This window comes from Thalassophryne amazonica, chromosome 6, assembly GCF_902500255.1.
Source record: "Thalassophryne amazonica chromosome 6, fThaAma1.1, whole genome shotgun sequence".
Classification (NCBI taxonomy): Eukaryota; Metazoa; Chordata; class Actinopteri; order Batrachoidiformes; family Batrachoididae; genus Thalassophryne; species Thalassophryne amazonica.
The window spans coordinates 99,700,486-99,726,600 of record NC_047108.1 but is presented as its reverse complement, the minus strand read 5'-3'; the positions used below and the strand labels follow the sequence as shown (position 1 = coordinate 99,726,600).

The following is a 26,115-nucleotide window of genomic DNA, read 5'->3' as shown; positions in this document are numbered from 1 at the left end:
CTACACAGATATCTTGAGTATTTCATTTCAGTTCAACTGCAGTGGTGCACAGACACAAAATTACAAAAAAATCGTGTCACTGTCCAAATACTTATGTACCTGACTGAATCTGAATAAATGTTGATCTATCTTGAGATAATTTGAGGAGCATGACAAGTAGCATTATTTCAGTTTTTCAGTTTACCAAGAGATGCTTACAATTACCTAATCTGAAAAATGTAGTTTCATTTTTTTTTCTGCTAGAAGATATGTCTTTAATGTTTTCTGTAACCTTAGGCAAAAAAGAAGGTCATCGCCAGGAGCATAACACTGTGATTTAACAGCACTGCAGTTTATTCGATGAGGCTTAAAAAGGGTATCTACATTGGAAAATCTTGCATTTAAAAGTGGAATTTTTTCTTTTTCAATCGTCGTTATCAAAATTCATTGTGGGGTGCAAAGCCTGTCAGAATCTTTAACTCCTCTTCTTCTTCTTTCAGCCGCTCCCATTAGTGGTCGACACAGCAGATCATCTTTCTACATCTCACCCTGTTCTCTGCATCTTTCTCTGTCACACCAACCACCTGCACATCCTCCCTCATTACATCCATAAATCTCTTTGGCCTTCTTCTTTTCTTTCTGCCTGGCGGCTCCATACTTAGCATCCTTCTCACAATATATCGGGCATCCCTCCACTGCACATCCCAGGCTCACCTCTCTCATCTTGCCTCAACACCAACCTACCAGCGCTGTACCTCTGATATGATCATTCCACATCCTGCCCATTCTCATCACTCACAAGGAAAATCCCAGCTCTGCCACCTCTACCTCCATCTTCTGTACGTTTGTTGTGTGTTTGTTTGTTTTGCTCAGAGGGCCATAGGTTCAACTATGCGATTAGACAGGAAAATTCAGTAAGGTGCCCTTTAAGAGGTTCCTTAATCCCCAAGTTGTCCACAGTGTGGAATTAAGCACCTCACACAGCAGCAACCTGAAATCTCTGTATGAATGCTTGTGTTCATCATCACTGTAAAGTGTTTATCTGCAAGAGATGGAAATGTGCTCTATAAATGCTGCCCATTTCCCATTTAGTCAATTTAACTGCTGCAAACAAGAAGGGGCCCACAGCCAATCCTACATCTACCTTGACACTTCTGCCATTTCTGCTACAAACCTCACCTATTACAATGTCCTTGTACATATCCTGCACCACACTCACATACCTCTCTACCACTGCAGACGTCATCATACAATACCAAAACTCTTCATTTGGCACCCTAAGTTTTCTTGAAATCCACAAACACGCAATGCAACTTCTTTTGGCCTTCTCTATATTTCTCTACCAGCAATCTTAGAGAAAACATTGCATCAGCAGTGCTCATTCTCAGTATGAAACCGCAATGCTGTCACAAACCTTTACCTTTTTTCCCCCTCAGCCTAGCTTATATTACTTATTCCCATAACCTGATGTTGTAGCTGATCATCACCATTGTTTTTAAAAACATTGGTACCAGTACACTTCTCCACTCCTCAAGCATCCTCTCATTTTCCAAGATTATATTCAATAATGTAGTTAAAAACTCCACTCCCATCTCTCTTAAAAACCTCCATGCCCCATTGGTGTGTCATCTAGACTAACCAGTTTTCCTCTCTTCAGCATCTTCATAGGTATCCTCAGTTCATCCTTACTATTTCACTGCACTTCCTGATTCAATCTCAACACATTGTCAAACCTTCTCTCCCTCTAATTTTCTTTGTTCACCAGCTCCTCGAAGTACTCCCTTCACCTTCTCAAGACACTCTCCTTGATGATTAGCACATTTCCTTCTGGATCCTTTACCACCCTAACCTGATGTACATCCTTTCCGGGTATGTACCTTTGCCAAGTATTTTTTTTTTCCTTTTCGTCAGTGTTCAATGTCATGTACACCTTTTCATAAGCTTTTACTTTGCCTTTGCCAACTCTCACTTTATCTTAAGCAGCATTTCCCTGTATTTCTGCCTACTTTCTTCTTCTTTCTGACTATCACATTCCTTTTTCACCAATTGCTTCCTGCTTATATTTTTCTTTTTATCTTCATTCCCGTACCAAGTCTGCCCGTCTTCTATTCTCAGTTCACGTCACACCATGAGCTTTCTGAACTATCTCCCTGCTTACGTCTGCAGTAGTTGTCCAGTCAATGAGCACCTCATCACCACCCAACACCTTCCTCCTTACATTTCACACACTATCCTCTTCTTCAGCTCCGAAGTCATCCAACAAGTCACAACGTGATGCCGTCTTGCTATCCTCTCACCTGGAACCACCTTACAATTACACCTTACACTGTTTTTAGAATACATGTCCCGCCTAGGACATTGCCCACCTGTGTGCACCTTTTCCTTTCCACATCACATTGTGCTCCCCCTATCTTCTTAAAATAAATATTCACAATGGCCATTTCCACATTTTTGAAAAATCCACCACCTGCCCTTTCACATTCCTCACCTTGACACGGTAACTATCCATGGTCTCCTCATTACATCTAATCCCTTCACCAACATGCCACTGAAGTTCATTCCAATCACCACTCTTTCTTCATTGGGCAGACTCTCCTTCACCTCTTCTTTCTATTCTATCTCACACCCCACTTTGAAAGGCACATGCCCTAATGACATCTGTCATCACCCTTCAATTTCCAGCTTCACACTCATCACTCTGTCAGACATTCTCTTCACCTCCAGTACACTTTAAATATAGTCTTCCTCCAGAATGAACGTTATATCATTTCTTTTCCGACCCACACCGACAGAGCTGTTCTGATACTACCTCCAATGCTCCTGGCCCTACTTCCCTTCAACTGGTGTCACTTCATCCATTTCTCCTACTTGCACAGTCATACTGTCAACATTCAAAGTTCCATCTTTTGCCATTACACTTCTACCCGTCATCCTCTCCCGCTGTCTCTAGACACTCTTCCACTCTCTCCTTCTCCTCTGTCACCAAACAGTACCAGTTCCCAGCAGAATCATCCTGGACAACAGTACCATGTGGCCATTGTTGTTATCCTGGGGCTCAGCCGATCCAGTATGGAAATCCGATTTGTGAGCTGCATATTTGATTTGGCAAAATTCACACTGGTTGCCCTTCCCGACCAAAGCTTCCTCATTTCTCCGGGCTTGGGGCTGGAACTCACAGAGCACTGGCTCATGCATCCCCCAGTGGCTGAGTTCATACTTTCTGGCACATAAGCTCCACAATTCATGCATGCAGGCTGCATAAACTACAGACATGAAGATCAGTCAAAAGCTGAGTGTCTGTGCATGCACACACAGTAGGCACATACACATGCACAGCACAACACAGCATATATAACAGCAGAGGCAGCTCTGGAGGGGATTTGGGTTGCCAGGGCCCTGTGGGGAAGCGATGGCTTCCTGTTTGCAAGCCTTTCTTTAGTGAAAATGCTTAAAACGGGCCAAACGAGAGCAGTGCTTATCCAGCAAAATTGCTGCTAGATGGAGCAGAAAGTGCACAAATTTTCTATGACACCCCAGTAATGAGGTTTTATATTGACCCGGGCACGGTGAGTGGAAGAGCTCGCTGCTCTTCTTCTCTTAAACTCAGTCAGTTTGCCTCGCCCTCTATTTGGGGCCCCACTACAAAACCAGTATGAGCTTGGACAGGTAGCAAGCAAAACACACGCAATAAAATGAGGAACACTTATCAAGTATTCATAAACCTCTACTATACTGCTGTCTTTAAAACGTCAGAAAGTAAATTGTTTTCTTTCTTATACAGAAAGAATACATTTTCTCGCTCATAACGTCCTGCTTCTTTTGACAAGAAATGGCAGTTGTTTTTCTGCCTGCTCAGACATCTTATCGCAAACGCAAGCATGAACAGGAATTTTATTACTTGATTTGGCAAAGGTGCGCGTGCCCTAACCTCTCTCCAAAATCAACAACATATTTAACACGCATTTTTCCTTCTATTAAGATAAGAAAGGTGTTTATTTTACCGTTTAATTACAGTCATGTCTATAACTATTTGGATGGTGGCACATTTTGGTGACTTTTCCTCTGCACACCACAGTGGAGTCGAGTCTGGGAGCATATGCTGGCGCAGTGCGTCACACATTTTTTCTTTTCTCTCTCTCTCTCTTTTTTAAGCACAGCCCTCCTCAAAATAGAACTTCTGATTTCTGATTTGAATAATCAACACATCCCTGCCCGACCTGCAGCTCCCCCCCACCAAAAATACCTGCCTGGACTCTCCACCCAGCCTAATAATCTGTTTGTCCTTTACTGAAACCCACACAGACTCCACCTGCTAATATTTCCTTCCTTCTCTATTCATTAGTTTGTCCTCTTTTTAAATTTGAGCTTCACCAACATTGTGCATGTGTTTCTCAAGTTCAAAACAGCAAGTAAAGCTCAATGGTGGATATTTTGCAAAAAAGAGCACAAGAACTGTTGTGTTCACGCAGATCTCTGAACACTTGTGATCAGACAGTATACCACATTGCTTAATACGGACATTCGCAACTCTATCTGATGCAGTGTCGTGAGAAGATCAAATCGTGCTTCATTAGCAATATTTCTGAGTGTTTCTTAGGACACCCAAGCTTTTTGAAAGAAATGCCATTACATTTTTGCAAAATGTGCAGACTTCTGATAAATTAAAAATGTATTCTTGGTAGGAAATATTTTTGGTATACATCACAGTTATTATCTTAAAGGGAAATGCATATTATTTAAACAGAGGGAAATAAGTTTTACCAACTGCATTTTTGGAGACTTCATTAGTGCTGCCTTGTGAAGTTCAGAACGCCGTTATCTTCTGCAATTTAGCCACGTTCTATGTCTAAACTGTCTGAGGTGCCAAGATTCACTCTGTGCTTTCTGACAAACATAAGCCTCAAAGGCCACTCACAATGCATTAAGAATGTTTTCTTTTTGACAGACATCAAAATGTGACCTTTAAATGATTCTTGTTATCAGGAAAGCTGAACAAAAAAATCAATAGGATGCAGCTGGAGAGAAGGGATTAATGCAGGACAAATTGATCATTCCATTTCATTTTCAACTTGACTTGATGTACCAGCCACACACCTAATCTGGCCACAAACTGCTCTTAACACCTCACCAGAGAATCCTTTGAGTGGAAAAATACAATGAAATAAGCGAGCTTCTCTGTTACAAAGACAATAAGAGAAACCCATGATGTTTTACCTGCAATTAACATTCATAAAAGAAACCCTTTCTATGCCTTTTATGTAGTTTTTCCTAATAATGCTGATGTTTCTCTACATCACTGCGAACGAAGATGGCAAAACCCATTGTCTTGTTCACACAGTTTATGGGTCCATCAAACTGCAAAAACAATACATTAATCATCAGAACACCCTGATAGATCATTAATTATTGCACCTCACTGTTGATGTCACACGTTGTTGAATCCTTTCATGGATAATCAGAGCACTTTGGTGGAACTTTATTAAACAGAATGCTCATTTACAAAGTCATCTCTGGATGAACAGGCGCCGAGTCTTGAGATATAAAAGACAATATTTTCTTTTAAAGAATTTTTCAGCCAACATTAAAGAGAATAGCTGCCATTGAAGAATTATGCTATTTTCCCGTGCTGCCGAGATTGGAAGCATATTATGGTTGAAATGCCAGGGCTCGACAGATAACTGTGATAACAAAGATAGCAAATGTGGGAAATGAAAAATGGCACTTCTCTTCTACGAGGAGATACATCAGTGTTTATTAAATCAATGCCAGACAGAGGAATCTGAAGGTAAAATAATGAACCACTTATAAATGATCTTTGCTTCGCTGGGCCTTACCTGATCAGGGTGTTCAGGGACCACCAATGCAAGGCATATTAGGAGAGGTCTATTAATCCTTGTGCTTTTCATAGCTGACTATAAAATGGGTGAGTCCTCTGTGACTTACTAGGCACATCCTTTTAATTTTTCAATGTAAGGGAGAGAAAAAAGGCAGGCACACAGCTCCTTTTGATTGGATATGAAAGTTTGGGTTGTCTCTATATTTCTGCTGTAACAGATATTTCATTATGGTGCTCTGGGACCCACATTACACAGCACTGCTACCTTTTTCACGACATCTACGGCAAGCAGAGAGGCCGCTCTGCTCCCAGCAGAAATGTGCTTTTAATTGACTGACATCTAATCAGGCAGTGAAATACAGCAGGAGAGTTAACAAAACAGGTCAACAAGGGACAAGGACGACCAGCTACTCTCCATTATGTCACACAGCCGAGCTGTGGTTTTGACCCACCTATATTAGCCTTGTTTTAATTAACAAAATGACAGAGTTGGAGGTATTCTTAGCAAGATCCTTGGGTGAATGTTTGATTGTATATGACGAGCGCTTCTTAAGAATACACCAGCTTAAGGAGGAGGAACGTCTTTGATGTGCTGAAATTACCGGAGCCCAGAGGTCTCGCAAGCTACGCCTTAACACATATTAAACAGGCTCTAAAGGATGAAATTTTCACCGTCATCTGTTTCTTCTCCCTCTCTTTTTTAAGCTTGCTGAGTGGTGTGGAGGGTTTGACTGAAATAGCATGTCTCCCTCATTATCAAATGTTGAATCAATGCCCAGAAGGACACCATCAACTCCCTTCAATGTAAAATCATCTACAGAGACAGCACTCTAGTGACATCCATAGATAGAGAGGAAAGGCATAGTCACAGTAAATCTTCCGCCTGTGCTTTGGGGAATCATTGGAATTCATGATCTTTTCACAGTATGCTAACAATAATCTTCTGCACGCTCTGTCTCACACATCACCAGGCATAGCAAACACTTGTCTTCACTCAGCCAGCTTTTTCTCACCATGCAAATTTCAGGGCCACTTCCCTCTTTGTATTTCAACTATGTCCTCAACCTTTTGATGCCACTACCCTTTTTACAGCATAATGAATACAGCGCTCGTTTGTAGTAAGTTTGGTACACACCTTCCCTCACACAGAACTTACTTTGATACACCCTTGAACTGCAAACATCGGGGAAAAAGGACGGTTGCTGTTCTCTGCTGCAGACTGCGATAGCCCCATTTAAACTATGGAAATTAAACATGCTCGGGCTGGACCTTATCAAACACCAAACATGCGCATCTCATTTATTTTTGCCATTACACAAGTTTGTGCTGAACATAAAAAAAAAAACAAGTTAAAAATGCAAGTTTTAGGTGCACGCACACTGACAAGAAACCAGAGAATAACAATTTTAGTTCTTGTTCTGTTTGTATTCTCCAACAGTTTAGCTTGAAAAATATCACCTGATTTCTTTCTTTAAAAAAATCTAACAATTATGGTCCCATTTTGTGGGACATGTCATGGAAAAGGAGCATCACATGCATCCCAAAAGTACTGTCCTTACCTTCATTGACAGGAAAAGGAGCACTGAGATAGTTTAAGTGCTAGTGCCAGTGAAGGTTTAAGGGTTTGAACAGTCATCTGACTATGATGGGCACTGGTCCACTATCTTTACCACCTGGTTCACAAGTGGTCATTATTGGACATACCTGGATGACATTTACCATAGCTGTCTTTGCCTGTTTGGTAATTCTTTGCTGCACTTTTTCATTTGACTCTTTGTTATTGGCAGTATGGCCAAAGCAGATGGTCACCCTTCTGAGTCTGGTCTGCATGAGGTTTCTTCCTATAATTAAAAAACACAGGAGGGCATTTCTCCTTACCACTGTTGCCAACGTGCTTGCTCTGGGGGTGGGTAAAGTTAGTCCTTACCCTAGTAAAGTGCCTTGAGATGACTTACGTTGTGATTTGGCATTAAATAAATAAACTGAATTGAAATATATACAGCAAATGTTTTTTTTCTAATTCATGTACTGTAGCTAATCTGATTCTTAATGGCCTTGCTTGGATCATCAGAGCTGTATTATTTATTGTTCCCCTGGAAGTAAGTCCTTTCAGCATTTCCCTTGTTTTCACTCGGGGTCACCACAGCAAATCCGAGGTGGATCTGCAAGTTGATTTAGCGTAAGTTATATGACTGATGCCCTTCCTGATGCAACTCCATATTGGAGAATTGGCAGGGGTGGGTTTGAACCAGGAACCTTACGCACTACAAACAAGCACACTTAACTGCTTGGTCATCACCCCTGCCCATTTATTGTTCCCCTGTAAATCAGATTAATTAAAATGCTATTTCAGTTCACCTTTTCCCTCAGTAGTACACTCATGCCATGACACTATTTCCCCGAGTCTGGGAACCTCTGCCGCAACCTTTATTTAAGACTACACAAATATTCCACTCCAGCTTCTCACTACATGAGGAGGTACACAAAGCCTTTGTTCAGCAGGGTATAACAAATGTTTCTGCATTTAATTCTGCTGGATACATAAAATGCAACCCAGGTAAAATTTGTCTGTGTTTGTATATTCCACAAGTGCAGAACTGCAAAGCGGACACTTAATTGGAGGCACCTTTTTGAGGCTACTGTGGGTGGAGATTCAGTTCTTATTGCTTTACTCTTATGAATTCAAGGCTGATAATGGTGGAGAACTTCTGGTTTGTTTTAAGAAAGGACTCTTATTCATTATACAAGTTCAGCTAAAAGGTTATTTTTTTAAATAGAGCAATTACAGAGGAATACTTTGAAGGAACATTAAAGTGCAGAATATTTTGAAAGAAATGGTAAATGCTAAACACACTTCTTTTTTTTTATCTCCGATAAAATAATTACCAACATTTTTAACCAAACTGAATGGTTTTGGACCTGAATGAAATGGCTGTGATTCAAACACACTCTGAGGCTTTGGCGTTTATGCTCACTTCATTTAGTATTTTATGAAAGCTGTCATGCAAACACCACAGCTCTGGATCATGGTCCACTTCCAGGTGAACTGTGGTATGTTGGCCAGTTTGCAGTGTGAATGCAAAGTCACCAATCGGGGGACTGTGTCATAGTCATTGGGAGAGGTGATGGTCTAGTGGTTAAGGTGTTGGGCTTGAGTCCAGAAGATCATGGGTTCAAATCCCTGCCTGACTGGAAAATCACTAAGGGCCCTTGGGCAAGGCCTTTAATCCCCTAGTTGCTCCCGGTGTGTAGTGAGCGCCTTGTATGGCAGCACCCTCACATCAGGGTGAATGTGAGGCATAACTGTAAAGCGCTTTGAGCGTCTGATTCAGATGGAAAAGCGCTATATAAATGCAGTCCATTTACCATTTATAGTAGGAAAAATTAAAAATTTATATAAAATGGATGAAATCCAGCACAGGAGCTGTCAAGGAAGCAATAAAAATAGGTAAGATCATTGGGTATCCATGGTAATGTGTACTACTGTCAGCATGTGAGTGCAAGGATTTTCCCTGATCTCCGCTGTGTTGTGTTTGTGTCCTATTTAAAGGATTTTGGTAGTCCCTCATTGAACAACAAGTGAAGCAAAGTAACCCTAATGTATCTGACAGCAACCACACCCAGCCAGTCTATAAAAGTCACAGGAGTGTCAATCCTGTCAGACAGATTTATAACAGAAGATGAATTATTTTTCGCTTAAGCCCCATTCTCAATTTCATGGACATGCATCCTGGATGCTCATGGTCTATATCTGTGACAAATTGGTATAAGACCACAGTTGCTCACAAATGCAAGAGGTGTGCGGTTTGATGATCTAACATGCCAGCAGAGTGCCTGATGTGACGACATAATGCAAGAGGCTTGTACCAAGCAATGTGTGCAAAAACAACCATAGCATGCACATAGTAGCATAGCTTTGACACAACTATGGTTTCGTGAAGAACTATGGTTCTTCAGGAAAAACTCCTGGTGATGTCACAACATGTATGAAAACTTTCCGAGCTTTACAAACACACTTTCATTTGCATATGAAAAGTCATGAGTGGGGGAGGGGGCATTTGTTGAACAATTCTGAGGCAGCTTAAAGCAAAACCATGGTACAGTGATGGAATATCAAGTGTTATGTCTACATAGATAGAGGCTAAAGAGGTCATGACATCGCGGTTAACTGAGGACACCTTTCTGTACATTCTAAGATTTTCCAAGGTTAGGACAAGGTTTCTCTTGCAGGATGCATATCCGTGAAAGTGCGAATTGAGCTTTACCTAGTTTTGACAAAAGAGGTGAGCTGTCAGCGTGGAATAATAATAATAAACATACCCACCCATTTTATCAAAAATACTAAGAGTAGTAAATACATTTTTTTCTCTATGCAACCATGTAGCATTGACACTACGACCTAGTATTTATAAAGAACTATGGTGTTTCCTTGATTAAAAGCGCGGGCATTTATTTTTTTCAAACCGTGCACAGACCCGGCGCCTAAACGAGGCCGGCCTATATATAAGGTTGGTGATTATTAACAAAATGCTGCTTGCTGCCTGCACTGTAATGGACTATATGCACGGAGTAGTGAGATGTATTTCCATTAAAATCTCTAATTTCTGTCATTTCCGGTTATAGCGGATGCCAGTGTTTGATTGTGTTCGATATCCGAAAACTTTAATCAATTTACGTTTCTAGTTTTTTTTGTTGTTGTTTTTGTCATTGTTCATATTTTTGTGGTTGCGTGTATCCGTCATGACAATGAAGAAGACCAAGTTTTCTTTCCAGAGAAGAGAGGACAGCACATCAAGCTATCACTGCTGTGTACCCAAATGTACAGCTTCTGCGCTGTGTAACTCCATTCTGAGTTTTTTCTCTTTCCCGAAAGATACTGAGCAGCAAACGAAATGGGTCATAAATATTCGGAGGGATCATTTTGTAGTAACAAGTAACACCAGAGTCTGTTCTCTGCATGTTCTGCCTGCTGATGTGATCCAGCCATCAACCACACAGGTGCGCCGTTTGTTAAAAAAAGGAATCATCCCCGTTCTTTTGGAGTGGAACAACTACTCCATTCCTGCCCCTCGTTCCTGTGTTTGGGAGCGAAGAGAGTCACCAAACCCTCTTGTTGATCACCTGGAGGAACCAGCGATGGAGATAACTTTGCCTGTCCAGAACTACTGCTCTTCTGCTGAGCCAGCTGTAGTGGATCTGGCGCTTGACGAGACCACACTAGACGTTCCGGTGCCATCAGGCGTAGAACGTGGAACTAATACATGGATACAGTCAATATGGTGTTAAGTTTCACATATATCCCTGGGTGTGGCAAAACAAAGACAACCGCTTTAGATCTGTCATGAAGAATCTACCTAGACATTCTCGATGGTAAGAAATCAATGCAGTGTTAAATTCAAATCCTACCAGTGTGCCACCTGCCATCGTTCCTCTGCAACATAACAGCCTGGTATGCTCTTTCATTTTTGGATTTTAAGGTACCACTCCACAGCGGAAATGAAAAAAATGAATTGCAAACTGCACCCACCTTGCTGTTCTTTTTCAGCAAGTTGTTATTCCTTTTCCTAACATCACTAGGAGAAAGGGTCACTCCCTCAGGACTCAAATTACAGATATATTGCCCGTCAGCACAAACGCTGATGCAGGAGGCTGCCATTTGGACACTTGTCACGTACCCACATATTGACTGCAACCGAGCACATGGACAATCAGCCAGGCAGAGACGTCTGGTGGCTAACATGAGAGACCTGGCCTTTGAACAAGACTGGCGGTTATTTAAGGCAACATTTTTCAGGCAAAGTTTTGACCTGGCAATTAATTGAAACAGGCCCCTATTTAAGGTCAGGCATTGAATCAATAAAATACTGTACTTAACTTGTCTGTGAATCTATGTGTAAATACAAACTGGCTTAAAATTCAGAATAAAGACATGAAATCATTCAGTATAAATCTGTCAGTAGTTATGAATAACAAAATACAAACTGATTTAAGTAAAACATTAGTAAAAGGTACTCGTAAAAGTGATTACAACTTCCCCCAAACTTATTCCAAGACTGCAACAATTTTTTGTCAGGTTTCATGAAAACTGGTTCATTACTAAAGTGCACAATCTTATAATGAAAAAAAAAAAAGCTGCAATGATTATTCAATGATTAATCAACAACGAAATTAATGGCGAACTATTTTCATAATCGTTTTGGAGAGGGGGAAAAAAGGCTTTTTTTTTTTAATTCTGCTTCTTAAATGTGAATATTTTTGTGGTTTCTTTCCTCCTCTCTGGTAACAACCTGAATACCTTTGGATTGTGGACAAAACAAGACATTTGAGGTCATCATCTTGGGCTTAGGAACAACTGACAACTGTCATGACAAGCTCCATGACAATCAGTTATACACTCAACAAAAATATAAACGCAACACTTTTGGTTTTGCTCCCATTTTGTATGAGATGAACTCAAAGATCTAAAACTTTTTCCACATACACAATATCACCATTTCCCTCAAATATTGTTCACAAGCCAGTCTAAATCTGTGATAGTGAGCACTTCTCCTTTGCTGAGATAATCCATCCCACCTCACAGGTGTGCCATATCAAGATGTTGATTAGACACTCGAAGAATGATCCACGTTTTAAGCTATCACATATCTGCCACTAAGGTGCCTCAATGTGCCTCTCTGTACCTCACATGTGCCACTTATCAGTCTCTAGTGAGCCAAGACGACCTGTCATTTGAGCCCCGTCCAGCCTCGAATGGCTCGTGTCATCGCACATGATCCACGTCAAGCCACATATGATCCATGTTGTTATATGGCTGGGGGGGCCTGGCTGCCGGTTTGTTTGTCTTTTTGTTTTCCTCCCAGGTGGCGTGCATTTGGGACTGAGTGGCTGTGTTGCTGAGGCTGTCAGGACCTCACCCTGATCACCTGCGACTCGTCAGGACTCACAGCTGAGGTGCATCTGGATGGATTGGAGCATGTTGGCATTTAAGACTGGAGTGCACAGTGTGTATTTGCCAGAGACTCGACCTTGTGACCAGACGGGTGAGATCGTCGTCTTGGGAGCCATCTCATCAGCAGCGGACGCTGAGAATGTCCAGGTTTGATGCACGGTCTGTGAAAGAGGAGGGGGTGAGGTCTCACGCTCGTCAGCACACTTCCTGAGGTACGTTGGATTTTGTGACTAACAGTTATACAGTCAGTAAATGTGGTGTCCCTCACACCTTATTGTATTGAGCTGTATGTTAGTCATGTATCAGCTTCCACTGCGGTGGAGTTTTGTGAACGGGATGTTCCATGCCTGCAGGTTGGGAAGCTGATCAGTAATCAAGCCAGGAAGTGTTTGCTGTTTGTACACCTTTAAGTGTTCTGTGTGTAGAGTGTGGACTCACATAATGGTTCCTTCTTTCACAGACTCGGTTGTTGCGGCCACCTGGGGGGTGTCGGCGGGGTCCTTGGGTCCGAAACAGCTTCTGGCTCCGGACCGTTAGCGCTGCTGGGAGCGCACCACGCCAGGCCGCACCTTTCTGTTATTACATTTTCACTGTTATGTATTAAATTCAGTTAGCCTTTGTACCGTGCTCTGCTTATTTCATACTGGGTCCTTCAAACGCTGGTCGGTTCTCCGAGCTGCGTCCGACACATAACACATGTAGCGCCATGTAATGTGACTGTGGTGCATGTTTAGGCATGGGTTTGGTCCAAACCTCCAGCCCTCCCACACATGGTACCTTTAAAGTGAGGGTTTTCAATTCACAGCATCCATTCAAGATGTCATATTTTTTAAACGTAGTCCAAAAAAAGATGCTCCTGTACAGTCCGGCCGGTGTGGGTATCTGTGCACCGGGGTGCTGTTCACCTGTGTTACAAAGTCATTAAATGCAGCAGTTCTGCATGTTCACCCAGCTCTCTGTGACCAAAAAAAAAAAGTCACCACAATGAGGTGGCCCCTTTAATTATATACACCCGCAACTGTGTGAATCAATCACTCCCCCCAAAAAAAGAAAACAACACAAAACACATCCATAACCAGACCAGCTAGAAGCAGTCATTTTGACACTGTGATCCAACTTTTTACGTTGTGTTTGTCCATTACTGTCTGCAAAATCGCTCTTTTTTGCAAGCTCGCGTTCTGCGTAAATGCTTGTCTTGCGTGTGAGTCATTGCGTCAGTGTGTCTCATCTGATCCATTATAACAAGATGTTAAATCTATCATAAACACACTTTTACAGCTGCTTATATAGACGGAATGACCATGCAACAGTTTTACCAATCTATTACAATATAAACATGACAAATAATTACCTTTTAAGCTGTTCCAAATATGTTCTCCACCTCAGCACGAGACAGAGAGAGGAAAAAACTCCAAATGTCCTCTGTGATTCCAGAAGTGATTAGCGGTGTTTTCAACATCCAAACTCTGACAGAAAATGATAAATAATCTGCTACAAAATAATTAATAATGACTAATTATTATTGTTAATTAATAATTAATAATTAATAATAATAATTAATAATAAATAATCTTCATTGGCTTCCTGTTAATTCTAGAATAGAATTTAAAATTCTTCATCTTACTTACAAGGTTTTGAATAATCAGGTCCCATCTTATCTTAGGGACCTCATAGTACCATATCACCCCAACAGAGCGCTTCACTCTCAGACTGCAGGCTTACTTGTAGTTCCTAGGGTTTGTAAGAGTAGAATGGGAGGCAGAGCCTTCAGCTTTCAGGCTCCTCTCCTGTGGAACCAGCTCCCAATTCAGATCAGGGAGACAGACACCCTCTCTACTTTTAAGATTAGGCTTAAAACTTTCCTTTTTGCTAAAGCTTATAGTTAGGGCTGGATCAGGTGACCCTGAACCATCCCTTAGTTATGCTGAGACTTAGACTGCTGGGGGGGGGGGGGGGGGGGGGGGGGGTGTTCCCATGATGCACTGAGTGTTTCTTTCTCTTTTTGCTCTGTATGCACCACTCTGCATTTAATCATTAGTGACTGATCTCTGCTCCCCTCCACAGCATGTCTTTTTCCTGGTTCTCTCCCTCAGCCCCAACCAGTCCCAGCAGAAGACTGCCCCTCCCTGAGCCTGGTTCTGCTGGAGGTTTCTTCCTGTTAAAAGGGAGTTTTTCCTTCCCACTGTTGCCAAGTGCTTGCTCACAGGGGGTCGTTTTGACCGTTGGGGTTTTTCCGTAATTATTGTATGGCCTTGCCTTGGAATATAAAGCGCCTTGGGGCAACTGTTTGTTGTGATTCCTCACTATAAACATGCCTCTTAAATCCTTGTTTGTCCTCGTAGTACCTCGTACACAATCCGCCCCACGCTGTTGTTGCTAAATTTTTGAAGTTCTTGAAATTAGCACCACGCTCAGAGATGAGCGCCGTTAGATGAATATTCTGCCTCTAAGAGCCTCTCAGAGCCACTATTCTTCCATGATTGTTAAATAACTGGACTTGTATCAAAAATAACATGCTACGTGGCTCATTATTCATCCTTCATTATTTGGTGGGACCAGGGCTTTAAAGTTGCAGGCACGCTGCATTTTTATAGTTCATCATTAACATGAGGACAATAATCTGGTGATGGGTTTGTGATTGCAATCAAATTCTGGAATGCTTATAAAAGTGCCACTGATAACATAGAACGATTTCATCTGTCTCACCTCCAGCCTGAAGCTTTGATGGTGTCAAGTGGGAGACGACAACCAATTAACACAAAATCAGTCAAGCAACTGGGGGTCAGATCTCAAGATGCTCCCAATCACTCATAATTTCCTGTGCCGCATTTCCACATCTACTGACTGGAGTCTGATAAGGCCACGTGCACAATGGACACTACATCTGTACACAAAAACACTGTGCTCCCGAGACAAATTTCAGTGTAGACTGCAAATACTTTGTTGTTTCTGAATAAGGGATAAGGTAGGCGGCCCATACAGAGTGACGATGCTACTTTAAGCAAACAAGGGCAAGAGGTAAGAAGAAGCACTGCACCTTTATTAAGAAGTGTCCAGCACGCAGCACAAGGTTACAGCTCAACACTTAGGTATACAAAGGCTGGGAGATGAATGGAAGGCTGTGTGTGGGGTCTAGCAGGATGAGACAGTAGTCCTGATAGTATTTCTGGGCACGTCCTCCTCTGTTAGTCATTATTGTGTGCAGAAGAGGGGTGATGTTTACTCTGCTGAGACAAGCAAGTCTACTGCTCTGGGTTGAAACCTTGTGACTCTCTTCTCCCTCCTGCTGCCAGCTTTCTGAACGTCTAGCCCTGGCCCTGCCACTCGGTGGACTCAATAGCTTTCTGCTACTGAATGCCTATCGCCTACCAGGACAAAGGCTTATTTGTTTTGTTTTTTATGTTTTTGGAAAGAGATTATGCCTTTTATTTTGGCTCATAGGTTTTGAGCTGATATTTCAGCAAATAATAGCATAAGGCATGTAATACTGCAATATTTCCTCCCACATCTTCTGTTTACTATTAGTGCTAACATACCCCTGCCCACACACACACACACACACACACACACACACACGCAACAAAGCTAAGGTTAGAGAGAGAGAGAGAGAGAGATGATGATGATGGAGAATTACTGCAGTGTACAATGTATGACATCGGGAGTTGTAATCCTTGAAAATAAAAATATAGCAAATAAATCAATCAAAATACAGTTGGATGGTTCATCATGTCAAGATAAAAATAAATAAAATCTAAAAAGAATTTAACACATTAACACACGCAACTGACTATGTAAAGCTAACGGCTCAAGGACAGTGGAAGCAACCAAGCACAGAGAGACAAGGGTGAAATAATAAATAAAAACAACAACAACAAAAAGGACATTTAAATTAATAGAATTCAACCTTCAAGTTATAAACGAACATAATAAAACTAAACAAGCTGATGTGACAGAAACAAGCAATCTCTGGGGGGGAAAAAGAACATTTGTGATACAAAATGGCAATGATTGTGATACATAACGGCATAAAGGGCAAAATCAATAATAATGTGCAAAATTTAAAAAAAAAAAAAAAAATGAAATGGTTACCAAGATTATGCAGGAGGTCAGGGGAGTAGAGGTCATGTTCAACATAAACAGGGAAGCCATTATGGCGTCTGTATGGATGACTCTGGAAGAAATAAACAGGAGTTGATGTAAGTACACTTCACAGTGAGTGCTGTTTAAGTCTTAAATCTACTTGACAATATGTAGCACTCAAATATTAATGTGACACAATGCTGTAGTAAGTAAGCACTGCCTCACAGCAAGCATACAAACCAGCGATGCTCCGTGTCCTTAAGTGGTGGCGGGTTATTTTGGGCTTCAGTCAATCACAGACACACTTATTCTTACCCTTTAAAACAACAGAAGTCATCTTTTTTATCATCCTATAACAGCACCAAGACCATAAATTAAGCGTTTGCTCATTCCAAAACCTCTCAGCAAAATTAGGTAGAGGAAGCCAGACACCAATGCAAAGCTAACACATCACTCCTGCATTCCATTTCATGCTTTCATATCCGCGCCATTCCTTCGATTGCACACAAAGCAAATTCAAAGCTTACGCGCAGTGTAGACAGTAGTAAGACAAAGAGAATGTTAGATTTGTTTTTTCTCTCTCTCTTCAACAAAATAGAATCCTATAGTAGCCCAGAAAAGAGTTTGTGAGGCTCCACCACACTGAGGACAACAAAGGCATTACTCTTTGCCAAAAAAAAAGAAAAAACCCTACACAAATGGCTGTGCAGTCACTGCAGAAAGCAGTCATCTATTTAAGTCTGCACGTTTTGTTATGCACAATGCCTCACATCTATTTATTTGATACTGTTAGTGTGAAATGAATAAGAAACACACCAAGAGAAGAGAAACACAGAAACTGTATTTTCTCTTAAATATTCAAACTTACACCGGAGACTAAATATGGAAGATACTTGCTGCTTTTCAGTGTTTTCAGTTTAAACAAATGGTCTCAGAGTAAATCCTCTGACAACAATGTCGGCGGGGTTTGTTCACTAGCAATGACCTCATAGTCAGTACGCCGCCTCGCCACAGGCGGCCTGGGGTACTCACCAGAGGCTACAATAAAGACCAAGGTTGTGGCATTTTGAAAAGAAATGATTGTTCACGTACAGTTAAATGCCAGCATGAACTTAAACAGCTAATTTTAAAGTGGAGCCCAATTAAAAACCAAACACCAAATAATCTCTAGTCTTTACAGTCTTTAAGGTGGCAGCTGTTATTTTCAGGATTGATCAAAGTGTATTAAAGTTGAAAGCAAATAATGAATATGAGCTTGTGGTGCAGACTGTTAGTTTTAACATGAGAGTATGTTTTGTGTGTTTTACTCTTTTTGGGGTGGAATTACTTGCTCTAGATACTTTTACCAAAGCGGACCATTCTCTTTCCATTTCTTAATGACTGATTTAAATTAAATCAAAGGAACATGTAAACTCAACCCTCACGTTTTTATCTGATGATATCAAAGAAACACTAAAAACTACAGCACTGCGCTCATAAGAGCGCAAACCTTCAACACAAAATTTTTTTTTCCAATTTTTTTGGTTTCTGAATTCTTTTTCAGATAATTTTCACAGAACATTGGTTATCTCTGCTATGCACAACTTGTCATTGGATTTTGGCACTTGGTTTCCGACTAATAACTGGAAGATAGACAAACAGGCATAAAACTGGAACCTCCATCCAATTTTGGTGGTGTAGGTAAATCCATAAGAGAGCGACTGAGGCACTTTTGATTGAGATATAATGCAAAATGTACACCAAACAGGCTTTTCAATATTAAATTCAAATGTCCACAAAATCCACAATACAGATCAGATCCAGATCAAACTTTGTCAGGCGATAGTGAGTACCAGCCTGCACCTCGCTTTCAAATATAACAGTGATTGCAGCATGTTTGATAAAGATATAATGTAAAAGATATATTAAATTGGTTTTTCAATGTTAAATTTAAATGGCCACAAAATCTGTAATCCAGATCACAGCCAAATCAATCTTAGTCAGATGACAAGTGCCAGTCTGTACCTCACTTTGAAATATGAGAATGATTGGGGCATGTTTGATCAAGATATAATGTAAAATATACATTAAATTGTGTTTTTAATGTTAAATTTAAATGGCCTTAAAATCTGTCTGGATCAGAGCCAGATCAAACTTTGTCAGTCAATAAAGGATACCATCCCACATAACGCTCTAAATTATGAAAGCAACTCAATCTTTTTTGACAGAGTTATGAATTTTTTAAAATTCCTTTAATGTTAGAGGATAGGGATTTTTCCAATTTTCTTCCTGACTCTGACCTTTGTCCTATGACAGTGAAAATTTAATCAGTTCTTGCCTATCTGGATATGAATCCTCTGTAGAAAAAAAAAAAAACAATATAGGAAAAATTGTGGGTTCCAGGCTGTTCACAAACAGACAAACAAACAAACAGGGGTGAAAACATAACCTCTGCCCAACTTTGTTGGAGGAGGTAATAATAACAGCACAGTGGTTTAGTGTTTAGCACTGTGCCCTCGCAGCAAAAAGGTCCTGGGATCGCTTCCCACCTGGTTCTTTTCTGTGTGGAGTTTTCATTTCTCCCCTGTATTTGTGCAGGTTCCCTCCAGGTGCTCTGGCTTCTTCCCACTTCCAAAGACATGCAGGTTAGGTGAACATGCAATTTTAAATTGACCGTAGGTGCGAATGTGTTTGCCGACTACATGTGTTGCCCTGTAATAGACTGGCGGCTTATCCAGAGTGTACCACACCTATAACTCAACAGACTCCCTGCAAGAAAATACAGTATGCTCATTTTTAAAAATATGGGTAAGGATTACAACAATCTGAAATAAAATCATGCAATGCAGATCATGTTAGCAGGTGAGAAAATCCTGTTAAAATAAACATGAAACCTCAAAAACAAATAAATAAATAAATAAAAATCCTTGGACCTGTAGGTGAAAAGATGACTGGATGTAAATCACTTTGCAAATAACCCACAACTTTGCAAACAATGTTGCTACAACAGGAATCAAATGGATTTCAGGTCATTCACCTTCAACTGCTGAGCATATCACTAAAAGGATCAAGAAATATCTAGACAAGCATGGAAATCACACATTTAACAGGTGAGTTATGACCCCTCAGATGTCACTACGTGAAAAAGTGTCACGTGTCTGTAACTACGGTCACTACGTGGGCTCAGGCTCAGGACTTCAGGAAACCTTTGTCAGTGTCTATCATTCACTGCTGTTTCCATGTCAGATTATGCTGTACCCTGCAAAACACAAGTCATACAGCAACCCTCTCGATGCTCTGCCAACCTTTCTGGGCTTCATCACATCTGAGATGATCAGTAACACATTGGAATAGTGTTTCTGTTGACGAGTCAACATCTCAAAACAGTTTTTGGATAAAAATAGATGCAATTTTCTTTGTGTTAAGAAGAACAACAGTCATCAGGAGATATCCCCTCAGTCCCCACAAATCAGTGACCGTGAAATTGACCCCAAGGTCACTGTAATCAACTGGTGTCGAGGGATCACCAAAGTACACTCTTATGCTAAATATAAATGAAACTGGTCAACTGGTTCTTGAGATATTGCACTAACAAAGGTGGCAATGACAATATCTCAAATATATTTCAACCGATGCAGAGCCATCCTCTCAGACCCCTCTCATCAAGCACATCAGCTTTTCAGCCTGCTCCCCTCGGGTAGGAGATACAGGTCGATCACAACCCGAACCTCCAGGATGACAAACTGTTTTTCTTCCCTGGGCTGTCAGAACACACATGTGCAATAACTCTGACCACCATGTGCAATAAGTGAAGTCCTATGGGCTATACTCATATAAATATGTGCAATATGTGCAATCTAATTTTCTCTGTGCTTTATCTAGAATGGATATTTATTTGTTTTAAATAGCTTGTACATATCTTCACTTATTTATATGCTCACATTTTTCATTTGGTCTGGTTAGTTATTTATGAGTCATAACTGATGGCTTCTTTTTAACTTTTCTTATTCACAATCTCAGTTGCAAAGTGGCACCGCTAATCTCGTATGTGTACAATGACAAATAAAGCTTCTATTCTATTCTAATATCTCGCTGTAACCTTGAGATTTACCCCCCAAGGTCACCGTAATCGACTGATGTCGGTGGATCACCCAAGTACACCCTTATGCAAAATTTGAATAAAATTGTTCAAGTGGTTCTTGAGATATCGTGCTAATAAGAATGACGATGACAATATCTTGAATATCTCACTGTGGCCTTGAAATTGGCCCCAAGGTCACTGTAATCGACTAGTGTTGGGGGATCACCCAAGTATACCTTTATGCTAAATATGAATGAAATTGGTCAACTGGTTCTTGAGATATCTCGCTAACAAGTGAAAACGGATGGACGGATGGACATGCTGATCACTATATATGCCCATATTTCATACCGGAAGGATAGACAGGAGTACATGTGTCAGGTTTAAACACCAGCATATGTGATGTATGGGAAGCTTTGCCAGTACCCATGGGTGTGCACAGCCACTGTTGCATACACATCTGTGAAGGTACCATTAATGCACAAAAATATCTGCACATTTTGGAGTAACGCATGTTGCATCTTGATGTAGGATGTTCCTGCATCTTCCAACAGGACAACACAAAAGCAGATTCTGCACATCTCACAAATGGATGGCTAAGAATGTGTGCAACATTATCAAGTGCAACATGCAGCAATAGTGCAGCCGAAGACCTGCTTATTGGACAAATGTGGACACATTCCACTTCCTAAACACCAGAAACCACAGTCTTCAGTGCCCAAACACTTAAAAAGTGATTTGAAAGAAAACATTAGGCAATATAGTGGTGAACACGACTGTGCCAAATTTTTTTTAAATGAGTTGTTGGCATCAACTTCAAATGAGTATGTTAAAAACACACACACACTAAAAATCTGCCAACATTTCATACCTTGTCTTTGTTGTATTTTCAATTAAATACAGTTGAAATAATTACCAAATCATGTCAGTTAGTTTTTAATGATTTTACACAGCATCCAACTTTTGTAGAACAAAGTTGTAATAATCACCTGTAAAATCATCTGCATTATGAGCTCATGTGATGTGACACACAACTAAAATGATGAAGCTTTATCGAAGTCCAAATATATGGACATAAATGCACATGTAGATTCAACTGTTTATTAGATGGTTCCTTAACCCTGAACCTCATCCTATTTTGTACAAACTCAATCAATTCAAATTATTTATATAGCACCAAATCACAAGAGAAGTCATCCTAAGGTGCTTCACAAGGGTAAAACAATATAGTCTGCATTGCTTTACTGTACAATACCTACAAAAGGTGACAGAAAAAGAATAAGACAAAGCATTCAGAGCAAATGTAACCTCATTGTCATCTACGTGTCACCAATGCAAGAAACAGCTGCTGTACAGCATAGTCTGCCACTGTCACAGTGCCTGGTGTAAACTATAGTCCTGCCAGTGTTCGCCACACATCATTAATTGTCTGATCATTGTGGAACTGGAAACATCACGGGTTTGAGCAGACGGGAGATCTCACAGGTATTAGCTGCTAATTGCTGGCAACCAAACATGCGGCTCTTTCTGGCAAAAACAATCTATATTAATTCTTCCGATTCCCCATAGAAAAATTAACATTGGAACGTCTTGGGTGCACAAGATAAATGTTTGTACTATAATTACAATGAATTGTGCAAAATTTATTGCAAAGGTTTTGTGCCACCGATTGTACACACAAAACAACAAAGGAATCCTTGTTACTCTTGGCTTTGAAATTAAAACAGCCCTTTATTTTTCCAAGTCTGACCTTGACTCATCTGTTAGTGTTTGAGGTGAGTTAAGATGTGGTACTATATAAATAAATTAAATGGAAATTTAATGTTTGCATCTGCCCTGTAGAAAAAGCCACACTTTAAAAGGGTTAAAGCTGCAAAATGGGAAGGAAGCTGATGACAGGGATGTCATGGATTCTCTGAAAGAAGACATGCTGTTCCAGTGACTCGGCACCACCAACAAAACTTCAGAAAAGCTCAAAGATTTATCCTTTGGAATATGTCTTTTGATTATATCAAAGTCTGGTCTTCTAAAGAAAAGAAAAAAGAAAGCAAACAAAGCATCACCTGTGAATCGAGATAGCCTTTTGCAGAAGATTTTGCACATAATCCCCTTCATTTCAGGTCAGTAAAATATTTGTGCTTTCTCACTGCAATGATGGTCAAAGCACATTTCAAAGGCTCTGTGTGCTTGCCAGGGGAAGGGAAGAAGTAAAAGTGATGGCAGAAGGGAGCTGAGGCAATACCCCATCTATTACATATGGACCAATCATCAAAGGCAAATTACACTACACTTCAGTGAGATATGCTAATTCCAAATTAGATGCAAGTTGTCAAGGCATCAGCAATGTAATATTCTGCATCTAGAAATTGAACCAATACATTCCGAACAGGTTTTACTATCAATATAGAGTTTCTAATAAAATATCTGTAATTTCTCCAAAAATATTAGTCCTATCAACGTTCCGTTTTGGCGGGGCTCATCCTTGAACCAAAATACATAAACATACCACCCGGCAAACGTCAGCTCTCTCTAGTTTCACCGTGATGAAAGTTACACACATGCACAGGCGTACACAGTGGCCACTTGGCTTTTAAATTACAGATGATTTACCGCCCCCTGCTGGAACGGCGTGGGAGTTCAGAATTTAATTATCAACATCCCATTGTTCATTGTTGTTACACAATATTCCTAATTTCTCCAAAAGTATTAGTCCTATCACCTTTTTGTTTTGGCGGTGTTCTTCCTTGACCTAAAACACATAAGCATACTAAATGGCAAACGTCAGCTTTCTCTAGTTTCCCCGTGATGAAAGTTACACACATGCACAGGCGTACACAGAGGCCACTTAGCTTTTAAAATATAGATGATTTACCGCCCCCTGCTGGAACGGCGTGGGAGTTCAGAATTTAATTAACATCCCATTGTTCATTGTTGTTACACAATATTCCTAATTTCTCCAAAAGTATTAGTCCTATCACCTTTCCGTTTTGGCGGTGTTCTTCCTTGACCTAAAAGACATAAGCATACTAAATGGCAAACGTCAGCTTTCTCTAGTTTCCCCGTGATGAAAGTTACACACATGCACAGGCGTACACAGAGGCCACTTAGCTTTTAAAATATAGATGATTTACCGCCCCCTGCTGGAACGGCGTGGGAGTTCAGAATTTAATTATCAACGTCCCATTGTTCATTGTTGTTACACAATATCCCTAATTTCTCCAAAAGTATTAGTTCTATCACCTTTCCGTTTTGGCGGTGTTCTTCCTTGACCTAAAACACATAAGCATACTAAATGGCAAATGTCAGCTCTCCCTGGTTTCTCTGTGATCGAAGCATACGCATACACGCACACAGAGGCCACTTGGCTTTCAATATATAGATGCACACTGAGGACTGCAGTGTACACTTAGAGTGAGTGGGACTCCAGGGGTTGGCATAGATTTAATATTGTGGATAAACACTGGATCATACAGACAGAATTATCTAACTCATCAATGGTCCAAAAAATATTAAAGCTGTATGGCCTTTGGGTTTTTTTTTTTGTTTGTTTTTGTTTTTAAGGTTTAAGTCATAAAAATAATTTTCTTTTGCCCCCACTATAATTTTGTTCATTAGCATTTAAATAAGAGATTCATATTATTATATTGACAATTTGATCAAAATTCATAATGTCTACAAAGAATCTAGAATTTCTACTACTGAAGGGGAGAAATTCAAACAATTAGATGCCATACATTTGGTAGCGACATCATAGATCAAGTGGGGGCTTCCCCTGATTTGCGTGAGGGATGCTGGGAAGGACACAGTGACTGTCAATCGGAGTAAAGAAAGGCAGCATGAAGTCAGCTGGCTGCTTGCTCAAACAAAAGTAACCAAGATGGTGGGAAACGCTCCAAAAAGGCTGATTTCTGTATAAATCAAATATAGTTTCTAATATAATTTTGTAAAAGTCAGCCATAAATAAATATTTCTGGACCTAAAAATGCTGTTTTTGAAACCGGATAACACCTGTGAAGTGAATTACAAGGCATCTAAGAGATATTAGCATGCATGCCCCAGGAACACCCGTCAAGCAAGTGGGTCAGGTTACAGGAAATCTCAAAACCTCATGCATGCTTCCTCCTGCAATCCATCTGTACAACAGCATAAGAAGGAAAATACAATATTTGCTATGAACTTCCCCCCAGGTAAATATATTCTCTTTATTAAAATGAGCTTTAATTTTGCAACATGTTACAAAAATAAACCAACATCATAATGGTTTTTGTCCGTTTTGTAAAGTCTGAAAGGTCGTACAGCTTTAAATTAACAGTAATATTGAAAATGAGCCGTAACCCACCCTGAAAATATTATAAAAGTAAAATATCAATTATGTTGACTGACTACTGATTGTTGTGATGGAAACCTGCTGACCCAGTCACTTGGCACAAGTGGTGATAGATAGCATTGTTATTCACATTATAAAAACGAGATAAACTGTTTATCCAAAGAATTATTATGCACTGAAGCAGTGAGTGCTCACACAGTTTTCAGTGTCATTGCTGTATTTTGACTGTTTGAAGATGGAGGAAAAAATAACCCAAACATTGCCAACAGCTGTTAACCAGCATATTAAGTGCAGTCTCCTGAATTAGTGTCTATCCACGTTTTATTTTCACGACCCTGAGAATTTCATAAAAAAAAAAAAAACTCATTAAAACATGGTGCACCCCATGAATTTGAGCCATTCAGTGTTTTGCCCATCTCTAGTCCCTGGAACAGCTCTTAAGGCCTAACGGGTAATTTTCCCAATTTAAGGTTGGTTAGTTACTTGTCAGGGTTGTGGTCAAGACCAACTACACTGAGACAAATCAAGACCAAGACCAGAGTGCACTGAGAGTGAAACAACACAGAGCAATGCAGGGTGAAAAAAAAGCCAAGGCCTGGAAGGCGTCCTACGCTCTGTGACACATTAACTATAAAATATAGAATATGCATTTCCACAAGTACAAGTGATATGAAACATCCACATTCCCATAAAAGCAGCATACAAACAAACAAACGCTCGGAGCTGAAATCAATCTTTACTCAACACTACGTTTCTGCACCTTAAATCCATGATTAAAAAATATTGCAGTGAGCATCAGCTTTTTTGGGTGACCCTTGTCTTTCCCTTGAAACCATATTTAAGACATGCATTACACAAGTATTCACTAATAAAAACTTTACATT

The 26,115-nt window shown here is 40.4% G+C and overlaps 1 protein-coding gene across 8 annotated transcripts in view; it reads right to left on the bottom strand.

Annotated features, from left to right (window-relative positions):
- Positions 1–26,115, bottom strand: part of camta1a (calmodulin binding transcription activator 1a) — a 919,840-nt gene that overhangs the window by 773,983 nt on the left and 119,742 nt on the right. Inside the window, exon 2 of one of the 8 annotated variants that reach the window (XM_034172939.1) lies at positions 16,854–16,935. The exons of the other annotated variants lie outside the window; for them this stretch is intronic. Coding sequence (XP_034028830.1) covers positions 16,854–16,935 — 82 coding nt within the window. The remainder of the gene's footprint in view (positions 1–16,853; positions 16,936–26,115) is intronic. 8 annotated transcript variants of the gene reach the window in all.